This window comes from Dermochelys coriacea, chromosome 11, assembly GCF_009764565.3.
Source record: "Dermochelys coriacea isolate rDerCor1 chromosome 11, rDerCor1.pri.v4, whole genome shotgun sequence".
NCBI lineage: Eukaryota > Metazoa > Chordata > Testudines > Dermochelyidae > Dermochelys > Dermochelys coriacea.
In genome coordinates this window covers 79870033-79892898 of record NC_050078.2, presented here as the reverse complement: position 1 = coordinate 79892898, position 22866 = coordinate 79870033, and the positions used below count along the sequence as shown (strand labels likewise).

The window sequence follows — 22866 nt, the reverse complement described above, 5'->3', positions numbered from 1 at the left end:
GCTGCTGCCTCCGTTGTGATGTGGGAGGCCGGGCTGAGCAGTCGCTGCTCCCCCAGTGGGGTCTGTGCTGGGACAGACCATCAGTAAACCTCCCTCTGTGCCCAGCCGAGGGGGGACGTCCTCCTGTGGCTGGAACAAGTGCAGTAGGGCATCCCGGAACTCTCCCGGCCTCAACTCCTGAGCCAGAGACTGCCGGTGAGGGGAAAGGCCTCTGGGGTAAAGGCTGGGAGGGGTAGGAAGGTGACTCTGCATAAATGGCCCCTCCTCACCCAGTCTTTGCTACTCCGTAGATTCTGCTCTTTTCTAGCATTTGGCCGGAGCCTGAATCCCCGGGCAGAGACTGCGATGAAATACAAAGGGAAGGTGCTGGGATTCCTGTCCCTGTTCCCTGCCCAGAGCTCTGCTTCCCACCTCCCCCTGTGCCTAGTAGGTGGGTGGTAAATGAGAAGACCCTGCCCTCCTCTGTCTGCTGGGAGGGAGAAGGAGCTCTCCCCTTCTCTCTGTTCCCTGCAGCCTCCTGGCCGCTCTGAGCAGGGTGGGGTGGGATTCTGCTCCTCTGCCCTCCCAGACCTGTCCTAGGGTTGTGCTTCTTCCCCCGTAAATAGTGGGATTGTGGCAGGGGCAGCAGGCACTGAGTGGGGGGTACCTGTTGTTTCAGATGCTGGTGACCTTTGAGGAGGTGGCTGTGTATTTCACCGCAGGGCAGGGGGCTTTGCTGAACGCCGCTCAGAGAGCCCTCTACAGGGATGTCATGCAGGAGATATATGAGACTGTGACCTCGCTGGGTAAGGATTCCTGTCCCCTCAGCTATGTGAAGCCATGGGGCCTGGATTTCTGCCTCTGGTCAGGTTCTTCCCTGGTCACTTAGATTACAAGGGAATGGGTCACGTAGCCCATAGGAGGGAGCATTCACCTCCAAACCCCGTCCAATGGGATAGGGGAGTCATGGACCTAATGGATATGCTAATTCATCCCCATCCCTTCAGCTATCATGAGGGCAGGAGCAGTGTATTATCCTCTCTGCATTAATTCTCACTCAAACGCAGGATCTCTGTGCACCTCCCTTCCTGGGACTGGCTCCATGTGTGGGGAGGGCTCTGGGCTCTTGGGGTTCAGACATAGGCAGGTGTTTAACACCAGAGCTGTATGGTGCCTCAGCAAGTCCCCCAGAGGACAAAGATCCTGAAAACTGCTAGTGTGATAACTCCCCCTCCCCCAGACATCGGCCTCTCCCACGGGGACTCAGTGACCATGTTTCCATCTGTTCACATCCCGCAACCCCCCAGGAAATCATGGGGTCATTTAAAACTTCAGATGTGCCCTTTGTGACAAATATGCCACCAATCCTCAGTGCATTCTGCTCATGCCTGATTTCACTATCTGAGCAGGACTTCCCTTTCCCAAACCTGACCTGATCGCCCGGCTGGAAGCAGGGGAAGAGCCGTGGGTCCCTGATCTCCAGGTCTTCGAGGAAAGGAAGATCCCAAGAGGTACCTGCACAGGTGAGGAGTCAGTGACACTGACTCAGAAACTATATGGAAAAAGCTGAAAACCCCAAAAATCTTGTGTGAGCCCCCCTCAGTTCTGCCTCCTCTCATCCAGGTCAGGCTCTGGTCGGCAGGTGTCATCTCATGGCAGGTATCGCTCACGGCTTCCCACCCACCCTGTTTACTGTCAGGAGTTTTCTCCCTGAGTTCACTTCCCTGGGAGTGTTTGGATGGGATGTGGAGGCAGAATCCAATTTCTCAGTCTCCCCCACTGTTATTGTATTGTGTTTTCCCTCTTTGCTACTCCCCTTTGTGTTCTTCCTGCCAGCCCAGGCACTGACTCCTGCCTGGATTCTCTCTCTCTCAGGTGGTGACGAGACAAGTGAGAACGAGGAGGGGAATCCACAACAGGAAGGTCCTGAGCAAGTGGAACTGCAGGGAAACTTTTTGAGGAGAGCAGATGGGAATTTTCCCCAGTGCTTGGAACAGAGAAAAGTCTGGAGTAATTGGGACAGGTCAGAGAGGAAGCTGGGAAACCATCCAAGAAAGCAAGCGCACGAATCCTTTGAATGTGGAGGAGGAGACAAGGATTCCAAAGAAACCACAGCCCAACAGACACATCCCAAGGAAATGAAACCCTATAAATGCTTGGACTGTGGAAAAAGCTTCAACTGGATCTCAAATCTTACTACCCATCGGAGACTGCACACGGGAGAGAAACCGTATAAATGCCTTGAGTGTGGGAAAAGCTTCAGTCAGTGCTCAGGCCTTATTAGCCATGGGAGGACCCACACGGGAGAGGGACCATACAAATGCCTTGAATGTGGGAAAAGTTTCAGTACATCATCAGTCCTTATTATACATCAGAGAACCCACACGGGAGAGAGACCATTTAAATGCCTGCACTGTGGGAAAAGTTTCAGTCAGCGCTCACATCTTACAAGCCATGGGAGAATCCACACTGGAGAAGGCCCACATAAATGCTTGTATTGTGGGAAAAGTTTCAGTGGACCATCAGCTCTTACTGCACATCAGAGGATCCACACAGGAGAGAAACCCTATAAGTGCTTGGAGTGTGGGAAAAGCTTCAGTCAGAGCTCAAGCCTTATTAGCCATAGCAGAATTCATACAGGAGAGAAACCCTATAAATGCCTTGCGTGTGGGAAAGGTTTCAGTGTATCATCAGCCCTTATTGTACATCAGAGAACTCACACGGGAGAGAAACCCTATAAATGCTTGGACTGTGGGAAAAGCTTCAGTCTGCACTCAAGACTAATAAACCATAGGAGAATTCACACGGGAGAGAGACCATATACATGCCTGGATTGTGGGAAAAGTTTCAGTCAGCGCTCACATCTTAATAGCCATGGGAGAATCCACACAGGAGAGGGAACACATAAATGCTTGTACTGTGGGAAAAGTTTCAGTGGCCCATCAGCCCTTGCTGCACATCAGAGGATCCACACAGGGGAGAAACCCTATAAATGCTTGTACTGTGGGAAAAGTTTCAGTCAACACTCAGGCCTTATTAGCCATGGCAGAATCCACACAGGAGAGGGACCATATAAATGCCTTGAGTGTGGGAAAAGTTGCAATGCACCATCAGCGCTTATTGTACATCAGAGAACTCACACAGGAGAGAAACCCTATAAATGCTTGTACTGTGGGAAAAGTTTCAATCAGCGCTCACATCTTACTAGCCATGGGAGGATCCATACAGGAGAGGGACCACATAAATGCCTTGAGTGTGGGAAAAGTTTCAGTGCACCATCAGCCCTCATTACACATCAGAGAACTCACACGGGAGAGAAACCCTATAAATGCCTTGAGTGTGGGACAAGTTTCAGTGCACCATCAGCCCTTATTACACATCAGAGGACCCACACAGGGGAGAAACCCTATAAATGCTTGGACTGTGGGAAAAGCTTCAGTCAGAGCTCAAATCTGACTGCTCATCGGAGACTGCACATGGGAGAGAAACCCTGTAAATGCTTGGACTGTGGGAAAAGTTTCAGTGCACCATCAGCCCTTATTGTGCATCAGAGAACCCACATAGGAGAGAAACCGTATAAATGCCTCCACTGTGAGGAAGGCTTCTGTCAGCACTCACAGCTTATTAGACAATCCACACAAGAGAAAAACCCCATAAATGCTTAGATGATTGGAAAAGTTTCAGTCCCCGCTCATAACTTCATAAAAATTGAAGAATTTACACGGGACAGAATCTATAAATGCTTCAGCTGTGGAAAAAGTTTCATTTGAAGATCAAACCTTGCTTCACATCAGACAATCCGCACAAGAGAGAGAACCCATAAATGCTTGGATTATGGGAAAAGCTTCAATAACTGCAAGAAGATATTCAGTCTGAGCTCACACATTATTCCTTATCGCATAATTCACAGAAGAAAGAGCTTGAATGTCGGGGAAGCTTTATCTGGTGCTCACACGGCATCAAGCCTCAGTAAATCCACACAGAGAAGAGCCCTTTTATGTGTCCTTAGCATGGAAAATGCTTCTGTTGGAGGTAACACCACAGTGGATATCAGAGACTCCTCCACACGAGAGAAATTCCCTCAGTGCTCTTACTAGACCTGGCCATAGTAAAAACTCCATTTTCTAATTCCCACATGCATCGGTGGCATTTGGGTCCCAGGTATCTGTTAGAGTGCTTTTCCCTTCACCCTCTCCCCTGGTTCTTGTCTCATGGACAGAGAGCAGACCAGAAGTCCGAAGGGCAGACAAATGTTTATTGGGATTAGTTTCCAAACAAGCATATTTTGCACCCTTCACACCAGTCAAGTTTATCCCTATACACTGTTAGACCTTTTACCCCGTGTCCCCCACCTTCCTGGCCCTGACGCTGCAGAGCCTTTACCCCGCATCCCCCGCTTCCCAGCCCTGACGCTGCAGAGCCTTGCCTGGGTCCTGATTCCCCATTCTCATTTTCCGTTCCCTGTTCCCAGTCTCCCATTCCGCAATTACCATTGCCCTTCCCCCTCCTCCTTCTTAGCAGGCCCAAATAGACCTGCAGTGCCACATCCCTTACAACTTATGGTCGTGTTTTGTTCTCGAGGGTCATGACTTGGGGTCTTCATGCCACCTCTTTTGAACCCCATGGGAGGGGTGAGGAGTGAGGTTGTTCTCCGGTTAGGGGCAGGTATTTCTTTGGTCTTTTATCTCTCCCGCACATCCTGCCTTTCCCCTCCTGAGTCGTTGTTTGATCTTGCTTTGAGAGAAAGAGTTGAGGCAGTTGTCAAGTGTGTGCTCATATATTCCATTACAGCTATGCCCAGTAACACTTTAGTTCCAGCTCTTCATTCTTTTCACCCCATCTGCTTGTGGGCAGATGTAAAACACGGGGTCCTTGTCCTTTGTTTACACATATTAGTATAAGATGTAAGAGTATCAGAAAGTCAACCCGCAAATTCTGTCTCAGGCTGACAAACAGGCTTATATGCTAACAGTATCCATCAGCCCGTCTCTGGGGGCAGGTTCCGGCAGCAGCTGACCCTGAGCTGATCAGTGACCCCCTGGCTTTGCCTGGTCTAAGCTAGCCCCGGCAGAGGAGGAGAAGCCCCGATCAGCCCTCTGACGGGTTGCCCTGCGGATCTGGGTTTGCCACCTGAGGTACTGGGGTTCCACTGAGCCTGCCCGTTCCACCAGCCAGGGCCCCCTGCCCCTGTCCTGCTAAGCCGGGCTCTCCAGCCTGCTCTGTCACACACACAGGAAGGGCCACATCCTGCTGCAGAAAGACACAGACGTGGAGATTAGGTCTGCACAGTGAGACCCAGCTCAGGAAGTGCCCCACATGCGTGTGCACATCACTGTAGGAGTGCAAAGCCAAGGAGTGCACTGTCCTCCCAGCCTGGCACTTACCACAATGTTCTGTGCTCTCCGTGCTTAGGAATCACACTCTGATTTCTTTCATCCTGACTCAGGCTCCTTAAGGCTAGAGATGAGTGTCCCAGACCTGGACGGGGATTCAATGAACCCCAAAGCTCTGACTGATCTTTCTGAGCTAAAATCCCGCTTTCATCTATGCAGAGGTCAGCAACCTTGGCTCCCAGTCTGTCACGGTAGCGCGGGCTGGAGACGCATGCTGGCCGCGCTTCCTGCAGCCCCATGTGCCGGGAACGTGAACTGCAGCCCCTGGAACTGCGAGAGACTGTGCCTGTGGGCGCCTGTAACCAAAGCGTCTCGCGGCCCGCCAGCGGCTTATCCTGGCAGGCTGGGAGCCAAAGGTTGCCAATCCCTGATCTATTGTTAAAGTGGCTTTTGGGCTTTGTAGATGTTCAGGTTTGGGGTTTGGGTTTTATTATTATTATTTTTGCATTAGGACGATGTTAAAACTTTTGTAAATGACACAACAAAATAAAGAGGAGGTGCTGAGTACAGCAGGTTTAGCCAGTTCAGAAGAAAAAGAATAAATTGGTTTTCCTTCTTTGGGGAGTTAGAGTTCTGTGGGATTTCACTTTATGAACCTGAAAGTATTTTGTAGTGCACCTTGTAGTGTGGGTTTCTGTCTCTTCCTAAAGGCTGTTTGGTCATATATTTTGATATTAGTTTACTTTGACAGGATGTAGCAGTTTTATTGAGGACTTTATGAGACAAATGATCAATTGCCAGAAGAGTCCTTCTTTTGTTTTATTTTAACCATTCTTTCCCATTGTCATAAGATTTTTGTGTGTTTGAACAATGAAAAGTATCAGTATCTGTCAGCAGGAACACTGAGGGTGAGTGCTAGATTCACACTCTGAGAGGCCGATACTGAGCGGGACATGGATTTACTGCCTGATCCCTGCAGAGATGTGGGATGTACCGGGAGAGGGCAGGGAAACAGAGTTGGGAAACTGCAGAGTTTTCTCTTGATAACCAGAGAGTGGAGGCTGAGAACTGAACTTGCTGCACCAATGCCAGCGAGAGACAGGAATTACCCTGTGAGTGCTGGGTGAAGCCATCCCTCAAATCTAAAGGCTACAAATGATGCCCCGAGATGAATGATCAGGGGAGGGGGCAGCATCTCCAGAGGCAAGAAGGAGGCTGGGGAAGCCAACGGGCCTGGGCCCCCATCATTGAGGCCAGAGTTAGATGAGGAGCCTGACAGTCCAGCTCACCGTCCTTCTCCATCTATCAGTGTCCAGTGTGGGGATGACAGCAGCTCTCTCTGCCCCCCTTAACCCCACACTGCATCCGTCTAACCTCTGCTTCATGGTTTCCCTGCCCTCGGAGTGTTTGCTTTGTGACTGGTCCCAGCATCTCTCCTGGATTCTCTGCCCTTTTCTACCAGTCGGTAAATGTTGCTCTCTTGCTGGTGCATAGGGGCTTTGGGCGCAGCAGTGTGCTGGGCTGGGGATGCAAAGTCCCGGGCTGGGCTGGGCTGGGGGACGGGAGTCTGTTTCTCCTTGGTTATAATAAAGTAGAATTAGTTTCTCACACTGTGTCCGTGCTTTGCATTAACTACCCACCGGATTCAGAGTGGAGGTTACCAGGAAAAGCAGAGCGAGCCTGGTCTGGAACGGAAATGCACATGTATGAGGTCACTCACACAGTCTCAGCTCTGCCTTGTCATAGGCTCAGCTGCAGATCGTATATTGACAAATTTCTATATGGAGAATATGGCTACAGTGGTTCTGCTCTGAGCTGGTTTCATCCCCAAACCCCGACTCGCTCAGCCTTCCCACCGGCCTCATTCTAGCTCAGACCCTTTTAAGGCACTGGGGCTATGGGCAGTGGTACAATTAAGCACGTGACTAAGGTTTGGCAGGACTGGGAGGTTAAATGGTGGGTTTGGGAGTCTCTCCCTGTTGATACTCGGCCTGGTCCTCAAAGCAAAACTTTCCTCAAATTCCTTCTTGTCTGGTTTCAAAATAATTGTGTCTCGGTTAATACCATGATAATTTGTAACACAGCAGCAGCCAGAGGCTCCACAGAAGACTAAGGCTGTGTTGTGCTAGGTGCTGTATATAGACATCATGAGAGACAGCTCCTAAGCGAAAGAGCTTAGAGTCTAAATATTCAGAACAGCCAACGCAAGGATTTTGCAAGTGTCAGGAGCGACCCTGAAATCTAAGAGGCTATGAGTGAGGCCCCAAGGGGAATGATGAGGGGAGGGGGCAGCATCTCCCGATGGCTGAGAGACCGAGGCTCTGCCCTTGAAGCAGGAATTCAACTTCTGTTATGTGTGAAACACAGATTGTTCTTCCCCAGAATTACAGCTCTTACCCCTAGAGCACAGAACACATTTTCTGAGAAAAGTCAATCTCTTACTGGCTTTAGCGATAATTGTTAACTATGGGTCTGATCAGACATTCGGCACCGACTGTCAGACCCTGCCATGGAGTGACACCATTCAAAGCCCTGTACGGTTCTGATTATGGTATTTTAGTGCTTGGGGACCTAGATTATATTAAACTGATTTTTAAATCCCATGAGATTTTCAGTAAGTCTTTCAAAAGTATCGTTTAAAAAATGATTTAGGGTTAGGTTTTTAAGGCATTAGGCATCTGAGGATGCAGATAGGGGCCTAGTGGGGTTGTCAAAGCAGGTTAGGCATTAGGGGCTAGATGCACAAAAAGATTTAGATGCCCAGCTGCTAATTTCACTTTAGATACCTGAAACTGACTCGTAGATGCCAACAATCCTAGAACACACACACTCAACTGTTGCCTAACTCTGCTCGGGAGTGGAGAGGGCAGGAGTTTGGGGCAAGGGGTGGCGTGGGGTGGGGTGGAGCAGAAAGAGGTGGAGCAGGGCCTTGGAGGAAGTGGTGGAATGGGGGCGGGGAAGGAGGAGAATGGGGGTCAGGAAGAGGAGGGGCGGGATGGGCCCTGGGGGCGGGGTAAATTGTCTCTTTCACCCTCCGCCTTCCGCCCTCTTCACTCCACCTCTTCACTCCCCCACTTCCCACCTACACTCCGCCTCTTCCCCCAGGCCCCGCCCTGACTCCGCCTCTTCCCACCACTGCTCCGCCTCTTCCCCTAGGCTCCACCCTCACTCCACTTCCCACCTCCGCTCCGCCTCTTCCCCCAGGCCCTGCCCTGACTCCGCCTCTTCCCACCACTGCTCCGCCTCTTCCCCCAGGCCCCGCCCTGACTCCACCTCTTCCCACCACTGCTCCGCCTCTTCCCCTAGGCTCCGCCCTCACTCCCCCACTTCTCACCTCCGCTCCACCTCTTCCCCCAGGCCCCGCCCTGACTCCGCCTCTTCCCACCACTGCTCCGCCTCTTCCCCCAGGCCCCGCCCTGACTCCACCTCTTCCCACCACTGCTCCGCCTCTTCCCCTAGGCTCCGCCCTCACTCCACTTCCCACCTCCGCTCCGCCTCTTCCCCCAGGCCCCACCCTGACTCCACCTCTTCCCACCACTGCTCCGCCTCTTCCCCTAGGCTCCGCCCTCACTCCACTTCCCACCTCCGCTCCGCCTCTTCCCCCAGGCCCCACCCTGACTCCGCCTCTTCCCACCACTGCTCCGCCTCTTCCCCTAGGCTCCGCCCTCACTCCACTTCCCACCTCCGCTCCGCCTCTTCCCCCAGGCCCCACCCTGACTCCGCCTCTTCCCACCACTGCTCCGCCTCTTCCCCCAGGCCCTGCCCTTACTCCGCTTCATCCCACCACCACTCCACCTCTTCCCCAGGCCCCGCCCTGACTCCATCTCTGCTCCGCCTCTTCCCCTAGGCTCCGCCCTCACTCCCCCACTTCCCACCTCCGCTACACCTCTTCCCCCAGGCCCTGCCCTGACTCCGCCTCTTCCCACCACTGCTCCGCCTCTTCCCCCAGGCTCCAGCTTCACTCCCCCACTTCCCACCTCCGCTCCGCCTCTTCCCCCAGACCCCGCCCTGACTCCGCCTCTTCCCACCTCCGCTCCGCCTCTTCCCCCAGGCGCTGCTCTCAGTCTGCAGGGGCACTGCCAGCTGGACCATGACATGGGGCAGCAGCTGTTCTCAGGCACCCCAGTTTCCCACTCAGGGCAGGTGGAGGCCTATGAGCTCCCCACAGCTGCCTGGGCTCCCTGGGTTGCTTTTACCACAGTCCAGGACAGTGATCCCCATACTGTGGGGTGTCCCAGCCATACGTGTGGCCCCACTCCCAATGCAACCCCACTCCTGGCCCCTGACTGCAACCTCTGGACCCACCACAAGCTCTGGCTCTGGCCCTGGCTCCCAAAGTGGGGTGGAGACCAGGTAGGAGACCAACCAAAAAAGGTTGAGGCCCCTGGCCTCGGATGACCATCCAATCTGCTTTGGCCTTGGAGGTCCCAACTTTTTTGACAAAACTGGACATTTGTTCCATTTGCTTTTGCCAACTGATCATCAGTTGCCAAGAGAAAACTTTATGAATATCCAGTTTTGCCAAAAAGGGATGGGGGGGGGGGGATCAGCAGGGGGCCTGGGTGGGGCTGAGGGAAGGAAGGGCAAGGGGGCTCAGCCAGCTTGACATGGAGGGCTGGGAGGACAGAGAGAGGGGGCTCGGCCAACTCCACATGGGGGCTGGGGGGAAAGGGAGAGGAGCTCGGCCGGCTCTGTGCGGGGGGCTGGGAGGGAAGGGAAGGGGGGCTTGGATGGCTCCGTGTGGGGAGCTGGGGGTGAGGGGAGGGGGCTCGGCTGGCTCCGTGGGGAGGGGCGGAGGAGTTCATTCATTCCCTACGCAGGCTCCCTCACTTTTCCGGCCTGGCGTGGGACCTCAGAAGAAAGAGGGGGAGCAGGGCTGAGGGGCAAGGGGGAGGGAGCAGCAGGGGCCAGGGCCAGAGTGCCAGCGCTCCTGTGGGGCCCGCAATGGGCTGGGACCCCAAGACACAGGGCCCTTCGGCCCGTGCAGTAATCCGCCCCTGGCAGGAGGGGTGAAAGGGGATGCACGGGGCAGGCTGGGATGGGGATGCGAGGCCGTGGGTGCACGGGAGGGAAGATAAGGCGATGCAGGCGTGGGTGGTGGGTATGAAGTGCTTGAGGAGGCTAAGCCTCCCCGAACTGCACAAGACACGCTGGATGGGGCGCGCCTCTCTTCGGAGCCTGCCACCCTTGAAGGGTTGGTGTTGGAAGGGCCCGAGAAAGGGGTGGCCCCAGCACTTGGACCGTGGCCCCGCCCGTGCTCTGGCCGCGCGCCACCCGGAGACCCTGCTCCCTCTCGGCTTCTTCCCCTGTGGCCCTGCCCCACTTTGCCTTTTCTCCAAGGCCTTGCCGGCCACTTCTTGCTCCTCTCTGTCCTGTTCCCGATGCCCCTCACACCTCTCCTTTATCTGAGAAGCCCAAAACTGCTTATGGTCAGAAATCGGTCATGGAGATGGGACTATTACAAGCATTTTTAGAGTACAGTAAGCAGCAGATGTGGTTTTCTGCTTTCCTTGAAAACAGGTTTCCAACAAGCAGATTTGACAGCAGCGTTCCTGGTAAGCAGCAGCCGGCAGTTAGGGGGAAGTGGGGGTGGCAAATGCCCCCCCCCAAGTGTTTGTACTTGCTCAAGTTCCAGAATGGGCCAGGGGAGTGCTTGGCTCGGGCAAAGGGCAGAGCGTGCGAGCAGCAGGAACCTTGGGGTTCTGCAGGTAGAGAAAAGGAGGGACTCAGTGAGCAGCAGACGGGGGGGCACAGGGAGGGGGTGGTGGAAAGGATGGAGTCAGGACTCAGAGAGTGCCAAAGCGGGCACAGGAGCGGGGTGGAGAAACTCAGCAAGGAGCAGGTGATGGGGGTCTCAGAGGGGTCTTGCGATTCGATGGCCTGCGAACGGTAGTGTCTCAAGGAAGGGGGTGGAGGGACGTGCGGGGTGGGTGGGCCTTGGGAGAGGGGGCTAAGTGGGGGTGGAGCCTTGGGCTGACCCAAGGGATGTGGTGGGGAGAGGGGAGTGGCAAGGAGGCCAAGCAGGGCCTGGGCAGAGCCGTGGTCAGGCCTTGGGCAGCTTCTGGCGCTCAGCTCAGCCTGCCCCAAAGCCAGAGCAATGTGGTGCCACCACCAGCAGTGCGGGCAATACCACACCTTTGCCGAGACACCACCTCTTACAAGCGACCACTTTTGCCAACTTCCCTGAGTGGTCGCTCTGGGCAGGTGTTTCCGTAATTTCTTAAACATTCAACGGCTGGGGCCCCTCCTCTGGTGTTCTCTGGAGCCCCTTCCTCTGCTTTGCCTTCTCCATGCTTGGACATGTTCTTGCCCAGGGGAGAGCAGGGGATGGGGCTCTCTGCTGCCTGCTTGGTGCTCCCACTTGCCTATTGCAGCTCCCCGGCCTCTGATTGGTGTGCAAGGCAACTCCCCGTCTCTCCCTATTGCACTTGAGCCATCCAAGTCAGAGCGGCTTCGTCCCAGGAAGGGTGTTTAAATGTGCATTTGCTAGTCGCTGATTGGTCTGTGCAAAGAGCACCTGGGGCTGTGACTGGAGGCCGGACCAGGAGCTCCCCTCCTTGCTAGGCTGTGCCATGGGGGTGAGTCTTGCCACACTCTCAGGAACTCCCCAGCCCCGGTGTGGGGGGTTGAAGTAGATGGTACGTACCAGCCCCATACCCACCGCCCACAGCCCCCGCTCGCTCCCCTCTGCCTTCAGACCTGGGTGGCCGGAAAGCAGTGGCTGCTTTGACCTTTGTGTCTAAAGGGGTGGCTATGGGGGAGGAGGCAAATGGTTTGAGGCAAATGTTTGGGTGGCTACGGCCCCCACAAGCCCCTCCCTCCGCCCCCAGCACTGCTCCGGGGGTGTGTTCGTTCAGTGTGCTGCCCAGCTCTGCGCAGATAGGGGGTCCCACAGACATTGACAGCACGACCCAGTGTCGCTAGGTGCTGAAGGCTGGAATGTCCTCGCCGTCGTAACGCTGCCAGGAACGGCTCAGTCAGTGGGGGGACTGTCCACTGCCCCCTCAGCTGAACAAAGAATTAAGGCAAAGTGCCCCGACATTTATAGACTGAAACAAACATCTAGAATACACAACTAACACCCCACCTTACGAGTGTCCTGACAGCGGTTTGTTACTTCCCCTTCCTCCTGATATCTTGGACAGAACATTCCTCTCCATTGATCCATCATCAAGGATCTACAACCTATCCTGAAGGATGACCCATCACTCTCCCAGATCTTGGGAGACAGGCCAGTCCTTGCTTACAGACAGCCCCCCAATCTGAAGCAAATACTCACCAGCAACCACACACCACACAACAGAACCACTAACTCAGGAACCTATCCTTGCAACAAAGCCCGTTGACAACTCTGTCCACATATCTATTCAGGGGACACCATCATAGGGCCTAATCACATCAGCCACACTATCAGAGGCTCGTTCACCTGCGCATCTACCAATGTGATATATGCCATCATGTGCCAGCAATGCCCCTCTGCCATGTACATTGGTCAAACTGGACAGTCTCTACGTAAAAGAATAAATGGACACAAATCAGACGTCAAGAATTGTAACATTCAAAAATCAGTCGGAGAACATTTCAATCTCTCCGGTCACTCGATTACAGACCTAAAAGTTGCAATACTTCAACAAAAAAACTTCAAAAACAGACTCCAATGAGACACTGCTGAATTGGAATTAATTTGCAAACTGGATACAATTAACTTAGGCTTGAATAGAGACTGGGAGTGGATGGGTCATTACACAAAGTAAAACTATTTCCCCATGTTTATCTCCCCCCACCCCTCACTGTTCCTCAGACATTCTTGTCAACTGCTGGAAATGGCCCACCTTGATTATCACCACAAAAGGTCCCCCCCCACCCCCGCTCTCCTGCTGGTAATAGCTCACCTTAAGTGATCACTGATAAAGAGAGCTTTAAACTAGGAATTAGGGGGAGATGGATGGGAGATATCCAGAAAATCTCCACGCCAGATTTTAGCATTGAGAGGGAAGAAGATGAAGTAAGAAAGGATACAGCCGTGGGTAGGAGAATGTATATAAGGAGCGAGGGCGGTGTGGATACTAGTCGAATAGGTTATACTGGCTGTAGAATGACTGTGCCTAATAGGGTACAAAATGTGAGCGAGGCCAAACAGCAAAAATTAAGAAGTTTGTACACCAATGCGAGGAGCCTAGGTAACAAAATGGAGGAACTAGAGCTACTGGTGCAGGACGTGAAACCAGATATTATAGGGATAACAGAAACATGGTGGAATAGTAGTCATGACTGGACTACAGGTATTGAAGGGTATGTGCTGTTTAGAAAAGACAGAAACAAAGGTAAAGGGGGTGGAGTAGCATTGTATATCAATGATGAGGTAGAAAGTAAAGAAATAAGAAGTGATGCAATGGATAAGACAGAGTCCGTCTGGGCAAAAATTACACTGGGGAAGAAAACTAGTAAAGCCTCTCCTACGATAGTGCTTGGGGTGTGCTATAGACCTCCGGGATCTAATTTGGATATGGATAGAGCCCTTTTTAATGTCTTTAATCAAGTAAATACTAATGGAAACTGCGTGATCATGGGAGACTTTAACTTCCCAGATATAGACTGGAGGACCAGTGCTAGTAATAATAATAGGGCTCAGATTTTCCTAGATGCGATAGCTGATAGATTCCTTCATCAAGTAGTTGCTGAACCGACTAGAGGGGATGCCATTTTAGATTTAATTTTGGTGAGTAGCGAGGACCTCATAGAAGAAATGGTTGTAGGGGACAATCTTTGGCTCAAGTGATCATGAGCTAATTCAGTTCAAACTAAATGGAAGGATTAACAAAAATAAATCTCCATCTAGGGTTTTTGATTTCAAAAGGGCTGACTTTCAAAAATTAAGGAAATTAGTTAGGGAAGTGGATTGGACTGAAGAACTTATGGATCTAAAGGTAGAGGAGGCCTGGGATTACTTTAAATCAAAACTGCAGAAGCTATCGGAAGCCTGTATCCCAAGAAAGGGGAAAAAATTCATAGGAAGGAGTTTCAGAGTAGCAGCCGTGTTAGTCTGTATTCGCAAAAAGAAAAGGAGGACTTGTGGCACCTTAGAGACTAACAAATTTATTAGAGCATAAGCTTTCGTGAGCTACAGCTCACTTCATCGGATGAAGGAGTTGTAGACCAACCTGGATGAGCAAGCATCTTAGAGAGGTGATTAAGAAGAAGCAGAAAGCATACAGGGAGTGGAAGATGGGAGGGATCAGCAAGGAAAGCTACCTAATTGAGGTCAGAACATGTAGGGATCAAGTGAGACAGGCTAAAAGTCGAGTAGAGTTGGACCTTGCAAAGGGAATTAAAACCAATAGTAAAAGGTTCTATAGCCATATAAATAAGAAGAAAACTAAAAAGGAAGAAGTGGGGCCGCTTAACACTGAGGATGGAGCGGAGGTTAAAGATAATCTAGGCATGGCCCAATATCTAAACAAATACTTTGCCTCAGTCTTTAATAAGGCTAAAGAGGATCTTGGGGATAATGGTAGCATGACAAATGGGAAGGAGGATATAGAGGTAGATATTACCATATCAGAGGTAGAAGCGAAACTGAAACAGCTTAATGGGACTAAATCGGGGGGCCCAGATAATCTTCATCCAAGAATATTAAAGGAATTGGCACCTGAAATTGCAAGCCCATTAGCAAGAATTTTTAATGAATCTGTAAACTCAGGAATAGTACCGAATGATTGGAGAATTGCTAATATAGTTCCTATTTTTAAGAAAGGAAAAAAAAGTGATCCGGGTAACTACAGGCCAGTTAGTTTGACATCTGTAGTATGCAAGGTCCTGGAAAAAATTTGAAGGAGAAATTAGTTAAGGACATTGAAGTCAATGGTAAATGGGACAAAATACAACATGGTTTTACAAAAGGTAGATCGTGCCAAACCAACCTAATCTCCTTTTTTGAAAAGGTAACAGATTTTTTAGAGAAAGGAAATGCAGTGGATCTAATTTACCTAGATTTCAGTAAGGCATTTGATACCGTGCCACATGGGGAATTATTAGTTAAATTGGAGAAGATGGGGATCAATATGAACATCAGAAGGTGGATAAGGAATTGGTTAAAGGGGAGACTGCAACGGGTCCTACTGAAAGGCGAACTGTCAGGTTAGAGGGAGGTTACCAGTGGAGTTCCTCAGGGATCGGTTTGGGACCAATCTTATTTAATCTTTTTGTTACTGACCTTGGCACAAAAAGTGGGAGTGTGCTAATAAAGTTTGCAGATGATACAAAGCTGGGAGGTATTGCCAATTCGGAGAAGGATCGGGATATTATACAGGAGGATCTGGATGACCTTGTAAACTGGAGTAATAGTAATAGGATGAAATTTAATAGTGAGAAGTGTAAGGTTATGCATTTAGGGATTAATAACAAGAATTTTAGTTATAAGTTGGGGACGCATCAATTAGAAGTAACGGAAGAGGAGAAGGACCTTGGAGTATTGGTTGATCATAGGATGACTATGAGCTGCCAATGTGATATGGCTGTGAAAAAAGCTAATGCGGTTTTGGGATGCATCAGGAGAGGCATTTCCAGTAGGGATAAGGAGGTTTTAGTACCGTTATACAAGGCACTGGTGAGACCTCTCGTAGAATACTGTGTGCAGTTCTGGTCTCCCACGTTTAAAAAGGATTAATTCAAACTGGAGCAGGTACAGAGAAGGGCTACTAGGATGATCCGAGGAATGGAAAACTTGTCTTATGAAAGGAGACTTAAGGAGCTGGGCTTGTTTAGCCTAACTAAAAGAAGGTTGAGGGGAGAGATGATTGCTCTCTATAAATATATCAGAGGGATAAATATAGGAGAGGGAGAGGAATTATTTAAGCTCAGCACCAGTGTGGACACAAGAACAAATGGGTATAAACTGGCCACCAGGAAGTTTAGACTTGAAATCAGACGAAGGTTTTTAACCATCAGAGGAGTGAAGTTTTGGAATAGCCTTCCAAGGGAAGCCGTGGGGGCAAAAGATCTATCTGGTTTTAAGATTCTACTCGATAAGTTTATGGAGGAGATGGTATGATGGGATAATGGGATTTTGGTAAGTAATTGATCTTTAAATATTCAGGGTAGGCCAAGTCCCCTGAGATGGGATATTAGATGGATGGGATCTGATTTACTATAGAAAACTCTTTCCTGGGTATCTGGCTGGTGAATCTTGCCCATGTGCTCAGGGTTTGGCTGATTGCCATGTTTGGGGTCGGGAGGGAGTTTTCCTCCAGGGCAGATTGGAGAGGCCCTGGAGGTTTTTTTTGCCTTCCTCTGTAGCATGGGGCATGGTTGACTGGAGGGAGGCTTCTCTGCTCCTTGAAGTTTTGAACCATGATTTGAGGACTTCAATAGGTCAGACATGGGTGAGGTTTTTCATAGGAGTGGGTGGGTGACATTCTGTGGCCTGCGCTGTGCAGGAGGTCAGACTAGATGATCAGAGTGGTCCCTTCTGACCTTAGTATCTATGAATCTATGAATCTATGAATCACGCTGGTTACAGTGTGTATGGTAACATCCATTGTTTCATGTTCTCTATGTGTATAAATCTCCCCACTGTATTTTCCACCGAATGCATCCGATGAAGTGAGCTGTAGCTCATGAAAGTTTATGCTCTAATAAATTTGTTAGTCTCTAAGGTGCCACAAGTACTCCTTTTCTTTTTGCAAATACAGACTAACACAGCTGCTACTCTGAAGCCTCTGGTTCAGGACTCAGATCTTGCGCCAGGCCCACTGCTCCAGGCTTTTTCTCTCTTTTTTCTCTCTACTATCCCATACTATCTAATTCAGCCCCCATGTGTCTGTGCCTTGCCATATAATCTCCAGTGACAGGATCACACACTGCAGTGCTCATTAATGCAGGACCCTGCCTCATTCAGGGTACATCTACCCTGCACATCCCCCCAAAACAACATAAAAAAACAACTGCAGCGAGTCTCGGGGTCTGGGGCAGTCGACTCAGGATTGTGGGGCTCCGTCTGCAGGGCTAAAATAGCAGTGTCAAGGCTCGGGCTGGAGCCTGGGGTCTGAGATCCTCCCTCCTTGCCAAGTTTCAAAGCCCAGAGTCCCACCTGAACGCAAACACCCACATTGCTATTTTAGCTCCAAAGCCAAGTCAAATGGCCTGTGCTCTGAGATTCCCTGACTCAGGTCTTTATTTGCAATGTAGGCAAACCCGGTGGGAATTTTAAGCTCTGAAGTCTCTGAGGGAGCCAACATGTCCCTGACCCATCTCTGGAATTCAGTGGTTCCCCTTGACTTGCCCCAGGGCCGTAATGGGGCTGTGTGTGTAAATGGCAAATCACTCCCAAACAAACATCTCCCCTCTCTCTGTGTCACCCTCTCTGCTCTGTCTTAATTACTCTGGGCAAAACACCCTGATTCCCTCCGACAACCCACGTGTGGGGTTAATTACATTTTCTCTGTCTGTGCCCCAAACTGTTCCTTTTCCTTCTCTGTTTGTGGTGCTGGAAACTTTAAAACTGAAATCCATATTCTGGGGCTTCCCTGCAGACCTTATCTGGGCTGAGCTGTGACCTGCAGACTCGGAAATAATGACGCTTAGATGCCCCATGAAAGATAAAATCCGTCTTTGGTTTGAGGCTCTGACACATCCTGGGTGCAATCCAGACCGGGCAGAGCAGACGTGCTAGCTCTCATGAACTGCAGACATGCCAGCTCTCATGAACTGATCCCAAGAGTCACCACTTCTAAGTCAAATTAAGCCTCACTCAGAGATCTCCTGGTAGAACGCTCAAATGTTAGGGTTTTTTTCCACCTGAGGCACATTCTTAAAATGGGTTTCCAGCCAAACAGGAGTGACCTGCCCTAAACAAAGGAATGTGCTTCCTCCATAAGGCAGTTACTTCTACAGCACTTGGAAAGACAATGAGAAATCTCTTACATAGCAGGTAAACAAAGCTAACAAGTGCAGGGGAGGGAGAACTTCAGCTGAGATAGAAAGAAGCAGGGAGGGGCCAACCCTCAAACAAGCAATTTAATCCACTGGGAAAAAAAAACCCTGACATGTTCTAAAAGTGAGGCTTCAATGTTACTTTGAAATCCTGTCAGCTGCCCCAGATGGGGCAGGGCTCCAGCTGTCAGCCCCGGGTGGCTGCTCCCCTACTGTCCTGGGTCGTGGGAGAGGGGACCCCACTGCAGTCCCCCCTTTCTGGGAAGGGTGAAGAACCCTAAGGAGTAGAGATGAGGCTGGGGGCTGCAGGGAGCTGAAGTGAGGTAGATGGGGGCTGATGGGGTGGGGGACAGCATTGATGGTGGGTTCTGAGCTGGGATGGGATGAGTGCTGGGAGGGTGCACTGAGTGCAGTGGGGGTCAGTGGGGTGGGGGGGACTGGAGTGATGGTGTGGTGATGATGGCGGCTGGGGGATTGAAGTGGGGGGCTGAACTGAGGGGTTGAGTGGGGACAGAACTGATGGGGAGTTGGGGAGGACAGTATTAACTGCTGGGCAGGAGACGGGCACTTGTGGGCTGAGAGCTCCTGTAGCAGGGACCAAAATCACCTTATCCAGTATGTGAGAGAGTGGGGGACACTAATTCTCACATGCGCACACCCTAAGCTCTGATGGGCAGGGGAGGGGAGTTCAAACAAGACTGACCTACAAACACTGTATAAACTTTTATTAAAATCTCATGATTTCTGGGCAATTTCATGATTTTTGGAGGTCAGACTCATGATTTTTGATCTCCCCAAATTGGCAATAGTGCACTGATGGGCAAAGAGAGAGGTAGCAAATTATGACAGGACACGGTAGCCTGATTTTAGGAGGTTAATATTATGAGTTAGATCATATGGATTATAGGCTCACCAATTGATCAGATCAGAAGATAAGAAGTTTCTTGTCCCAGAATCAGGCTACACAGAGTTTGTGAGGACCCTTGGGATGTACGACAAGAACACTCTCACTGCGACAAATGTAGCCTTAAAGACTTTTATAGAGATAAATGGAATAGTAACCAAACAGCAATCAAGTGGTAAAATGATCAGAGTTACAAAGGCAATAATGTTGGTCTAGAGATACATGTGATTTTATTCACTATCAAGCTTTTGATTAATATACTCACAGTCTTGCATTATAACCAGGGCTGACGACAGAATTGCCGGGCTCCTGGGCAAAGGGGGGGGGATGGCTTTGGGCCCCTGGAAGGGGTGGGGCCTCAGGCAGAAGGGGCGGGGCTTCAGGGGCTAGCCTATAGCCTCCCTTTTGCTCCCCTCTCCCCATCAGCAGCATTGGGTACCTCATACTGCTGCTGGCCTGGCCAGCGATTTAAAGCGGCCAGGAGTTTCCAGCTGCTGCTACTTTGGCAACCCTGGGAGTCCCAGGCCCTTTTAAGTCACCCAGGCCCCTGGGCAATTGCTCTCCCTTTGCCTCACACTCTGCCGTCAGCAGCCCTGGTTATAACCTGGAGGTAAGAGACCAAGGACCAGCCTTGCCTCTGGCATGCCAAGAGAGTTCAGGTCCAGGTCCCTCAATTCTTGAGTGAGAAGGACAGAGCTTAGGAGAAGCTAGAGAGCTAAGAGCTATAGAAGACTGACAAAGCTAACTTAAAAAGAAAAGGAGTACTTGTGGCACCTTAGAGACTAACAAATTTATTAGAGCATAAGCTTTCGTGAGCTACAGCTCACTTCATCAGATGCATTTGGTGGAAAAAACAGAGGGGAGATTTATATACACACACAGAGAACATGAAACAATGGGTTTATCATACTCACTGTAAGGAGAGTGATCACTTAAGATAAGCCATCACCAACAGCAGGGGGGGGAAAGGAGGAAAACCTTTCATGGTGACAAGCAAGGTAGGCTATTTCCAGCAGTTAACAAGAATATCTGAGGAACAGTGGGGGGTGGGGTGGGGTGGAGGGGAGAAATAACATGGGGAAATAGTTTTACTTTGTGTAATGACTCATCCATTCCCAGTCTCTATTCAAGCCTAAGTTAATTGTATCCAGTTTGCAAATTAATTCCAATTCAGCAGTCTCTCGTTGGAGTCTGTTTTTGAAGCTTTTTTGTTGAAGGATAGCCACTCTCAGGTCTGTAATCGAGTGACCAGAGAGATTGAAGTGTTCTCCAATTGGTTTTTGAAAGTTATAATTCTTGATGTCTGATTTGTGTCCATTCATTCTTTTACGTAGAGACTGTCCAGTTTGACCAAAGTACATGGCAGAGGGGCATTGCTGGCACATGATGGCATAGATCACATTGGTAGATGCGCAGGTGAACGAGCCTCTGATAGTGTGGCTGATGTGATTAGGCCCTATGATGGTATCCCCTGAATAATTATGTGGACAGAGTTGGCAACGAGCTTTGTTGCAAGGATAGGTTCCTGGGTTAGTGGTTCTGTTGTGTGGTGTGTGGTTGCTGGTGAGTATTTGCTTCAGGTTGGGGGGCTGTCTGTAAGCAAGGACTGGCCTGTCTCCCAAGATCTGTGAGAATGATGGGTCGTCCTTCAGGATAGGTTGTAGATCCTTGATGATGCGTTGGAGAGGTTTTAGTTGGGGGCTGAAGGGGATGGCTAGTGGCGTTCTGTTATTTTCTTTGTTGGGCCTGTCCTGGAGTAGGTGACTTCTGGGTACTCTTCTGGCTCTGTCAATCTGTTTCTTCACTTCAGCAGGTGGGTATTGTAGTTGTAGGAATGCATGATAGAGATCTTGTAGGTGTTTGTCTCTATCTGAGGGGTTGGAGCAAATGCGGTTATATCGTAGAGCTTGGCTGTAGACAATGGATCGAGTGGTATGATCTGGATGAAAGCTAGAGTCATGTAGGTAGGAATAGCGGTCAGTAGGTTTCCGATATAGGGTGGTGTTTATGTGACCATCGCTTATTAGCACCGTAGTGTCCAGGAAGTGGATCTCTTGTGTGGACTGGTCCAGGCTGAGGTTGATGGTGGGATGGAAATTGTTGAAATCCTGGTGGAATTCCTCAAGGGCTTCTTTTCCATGGGTCCAGATGATGAAGATGTCATCAATGTAGCACAAGTGGAGTAGGGGCATTAGGAGACGAGAGCTGAGGAAGCGTTGTTCTAAGTCAGCCATAAAAATGTTGGCATGCTGTGGGGCCATGCGGGTACCCATCGCAGTACTGCTGACTTGAAGGTATACATTGTTCCCAAATGTGAAATAGTTATGGGTGAGGACAAAGTCACAAAGTTCAGGGGACACCATCATAGGGCCTAATCACATCAGCCACACTATCAGAGGCTCGTTCACCTGCGCATCTACCAATGTGATATACGCCATCATGTGCCAGCAATGCCCCTCTGCCATGTACATTGGTCAAACTGGACAGTCTCTACGTAAAAGAATGAATGGACACAAATCAGACGTCAAGAATTATAACATTCAAAAACCAGTTGGAGAACACTTCAATCTCTCTGGTCACTCGATCACAGACCTAAGAGTGGCTATACTTCAACAAAAAAGCTTCAAAAACAGACTCCAACGAGAGACTGCTGAATTGGAATTAATTTGCAAACTGGATACAATTAACTTAGGCTTGAATAGAGACTGGGAATGGATGAGTCATTACACAAAGTAAAACTATTTCCCCATGGTATTTCTCCCCTCCACCCCACCCCACCCCCCACTGTTCCTCTGATATTCTTGTTAACTGCTGGAATTAGCCTACCTTGCTTGTCACCATGAAAGGTTTTCCTCCTTTCCCCCCTCTGCTGCTGGTGATGGCTTATCTTAAGTGATCACTCTCCTTACAGTGTGTATGATAAACCCATTGTTTCATGTTCTCTGTGTGTGTGTATATAAATCTCTCCTCTGTTTTTTCCACCAAATGCATCCGATGAAGTGAGCTGTAGCTCACGAAAGCTTATGCTCTAATAAATTTGTTAGTCTCTAAGGTGCCACAAGTACTCCTTTTCTTTTTGCGAATACAGACTAACACGGCTGCTACTCTGAAACCTGTCATTACTTTGGTTTGTTTTTCTGTTCAGTTCAGGTTCAGTCAGTTCAACAGAATCATGGCTGAGGTTCCATTCTGGTTCACGTATGAAATACCTGTGTGAGTCCAGAGGGCGAATGAGATCAACATCGGCCTGACGGTCCCTGGGGGCTGCAGGGGCAGCACAGGGAGGCTCGGTCATTAGCTGCCCCCGCTGAGGCTCTGCTCATTGCTCAGGCTGAGGAGTTCGGTGTCAGTCTCTCTCTGAGCTCAGGATACTGGAGCCCTAGGGCTCGCTGGGCTCCGTGGGGCAGATGCTGCTGCTGCCTCCGTTGTGATGTGGGAGGCCGGGCTGAGCAGTCGCTGCTCCCCCAGTGGGGTCTGTGCTGGGACAGACCATCAGTAAACCTCCCTCTGTGCCCAGCCGAGGGGGGACGTCCTCCTGTGGCTGGAACCAACCCCAGGGGTGGCCCTATGTGGTCATTGTGGGCTCTGAGTGTGGCAGTGGCATTGGTTCCATAGGTTTCAGAATAGCAGCCGTGTTAGTCTGTATTCACAAAAAGAAAATGAGAACTTGTGGCACCTTTAAAGACTAACAAATTTATTTGAGAATAAGCTTTTGTGAGC

General features: G+C 50.3%; 1 protein-coding gene and 1 long non-coding RNA gene across 3 annotated transcripts in view; one reads left to right on the top strand and one right to left on the bottom strand.

The window, feature by feature from the left end:
* LOC119863252 (zinc finger protein 883-like) overlaps positions 1-22866 on the top strand; it is a 46573-nt gene that overhangs the window by 5659 nt on the left and 18048 nt on the right. The window contains exons 2-4 of one of the 2 annotated variants that reach the window (XM_038421315.2): positions 659-785; positions 1389-1502; positions 1855-3559. The exons of the other annotated variant lie outside the window; for it this stretch is intronic. Coding sequence (XP_038277243.2) covers positions 659-785; positions 1389-1502; positions 1855-3559 — 1946 coding nt within the window. The remainder of the gene's footprint in view (positions 1-658; positions 786-1388; positions 1503-1854; positions 3560-22866) is intronic. 2 annotated transcript variants of the gene reach the window in all.
* LOC122458240 overlaps positions 1-22866 on the bottom strand; it is a 31569-nt gene that overhangs the window by 3169 nt on the left and 5534 nt on the right. Inside the window, exon 2 of the long non-coding RNA XR_006278162.1 lies at positions 22260-22355. This is a non-coding gene — a long non-coding RNA (uncharacterized LOC122458240). The remainder of the gene's footprint in view (positions 1-22259; positions 22356-22866) is intronic.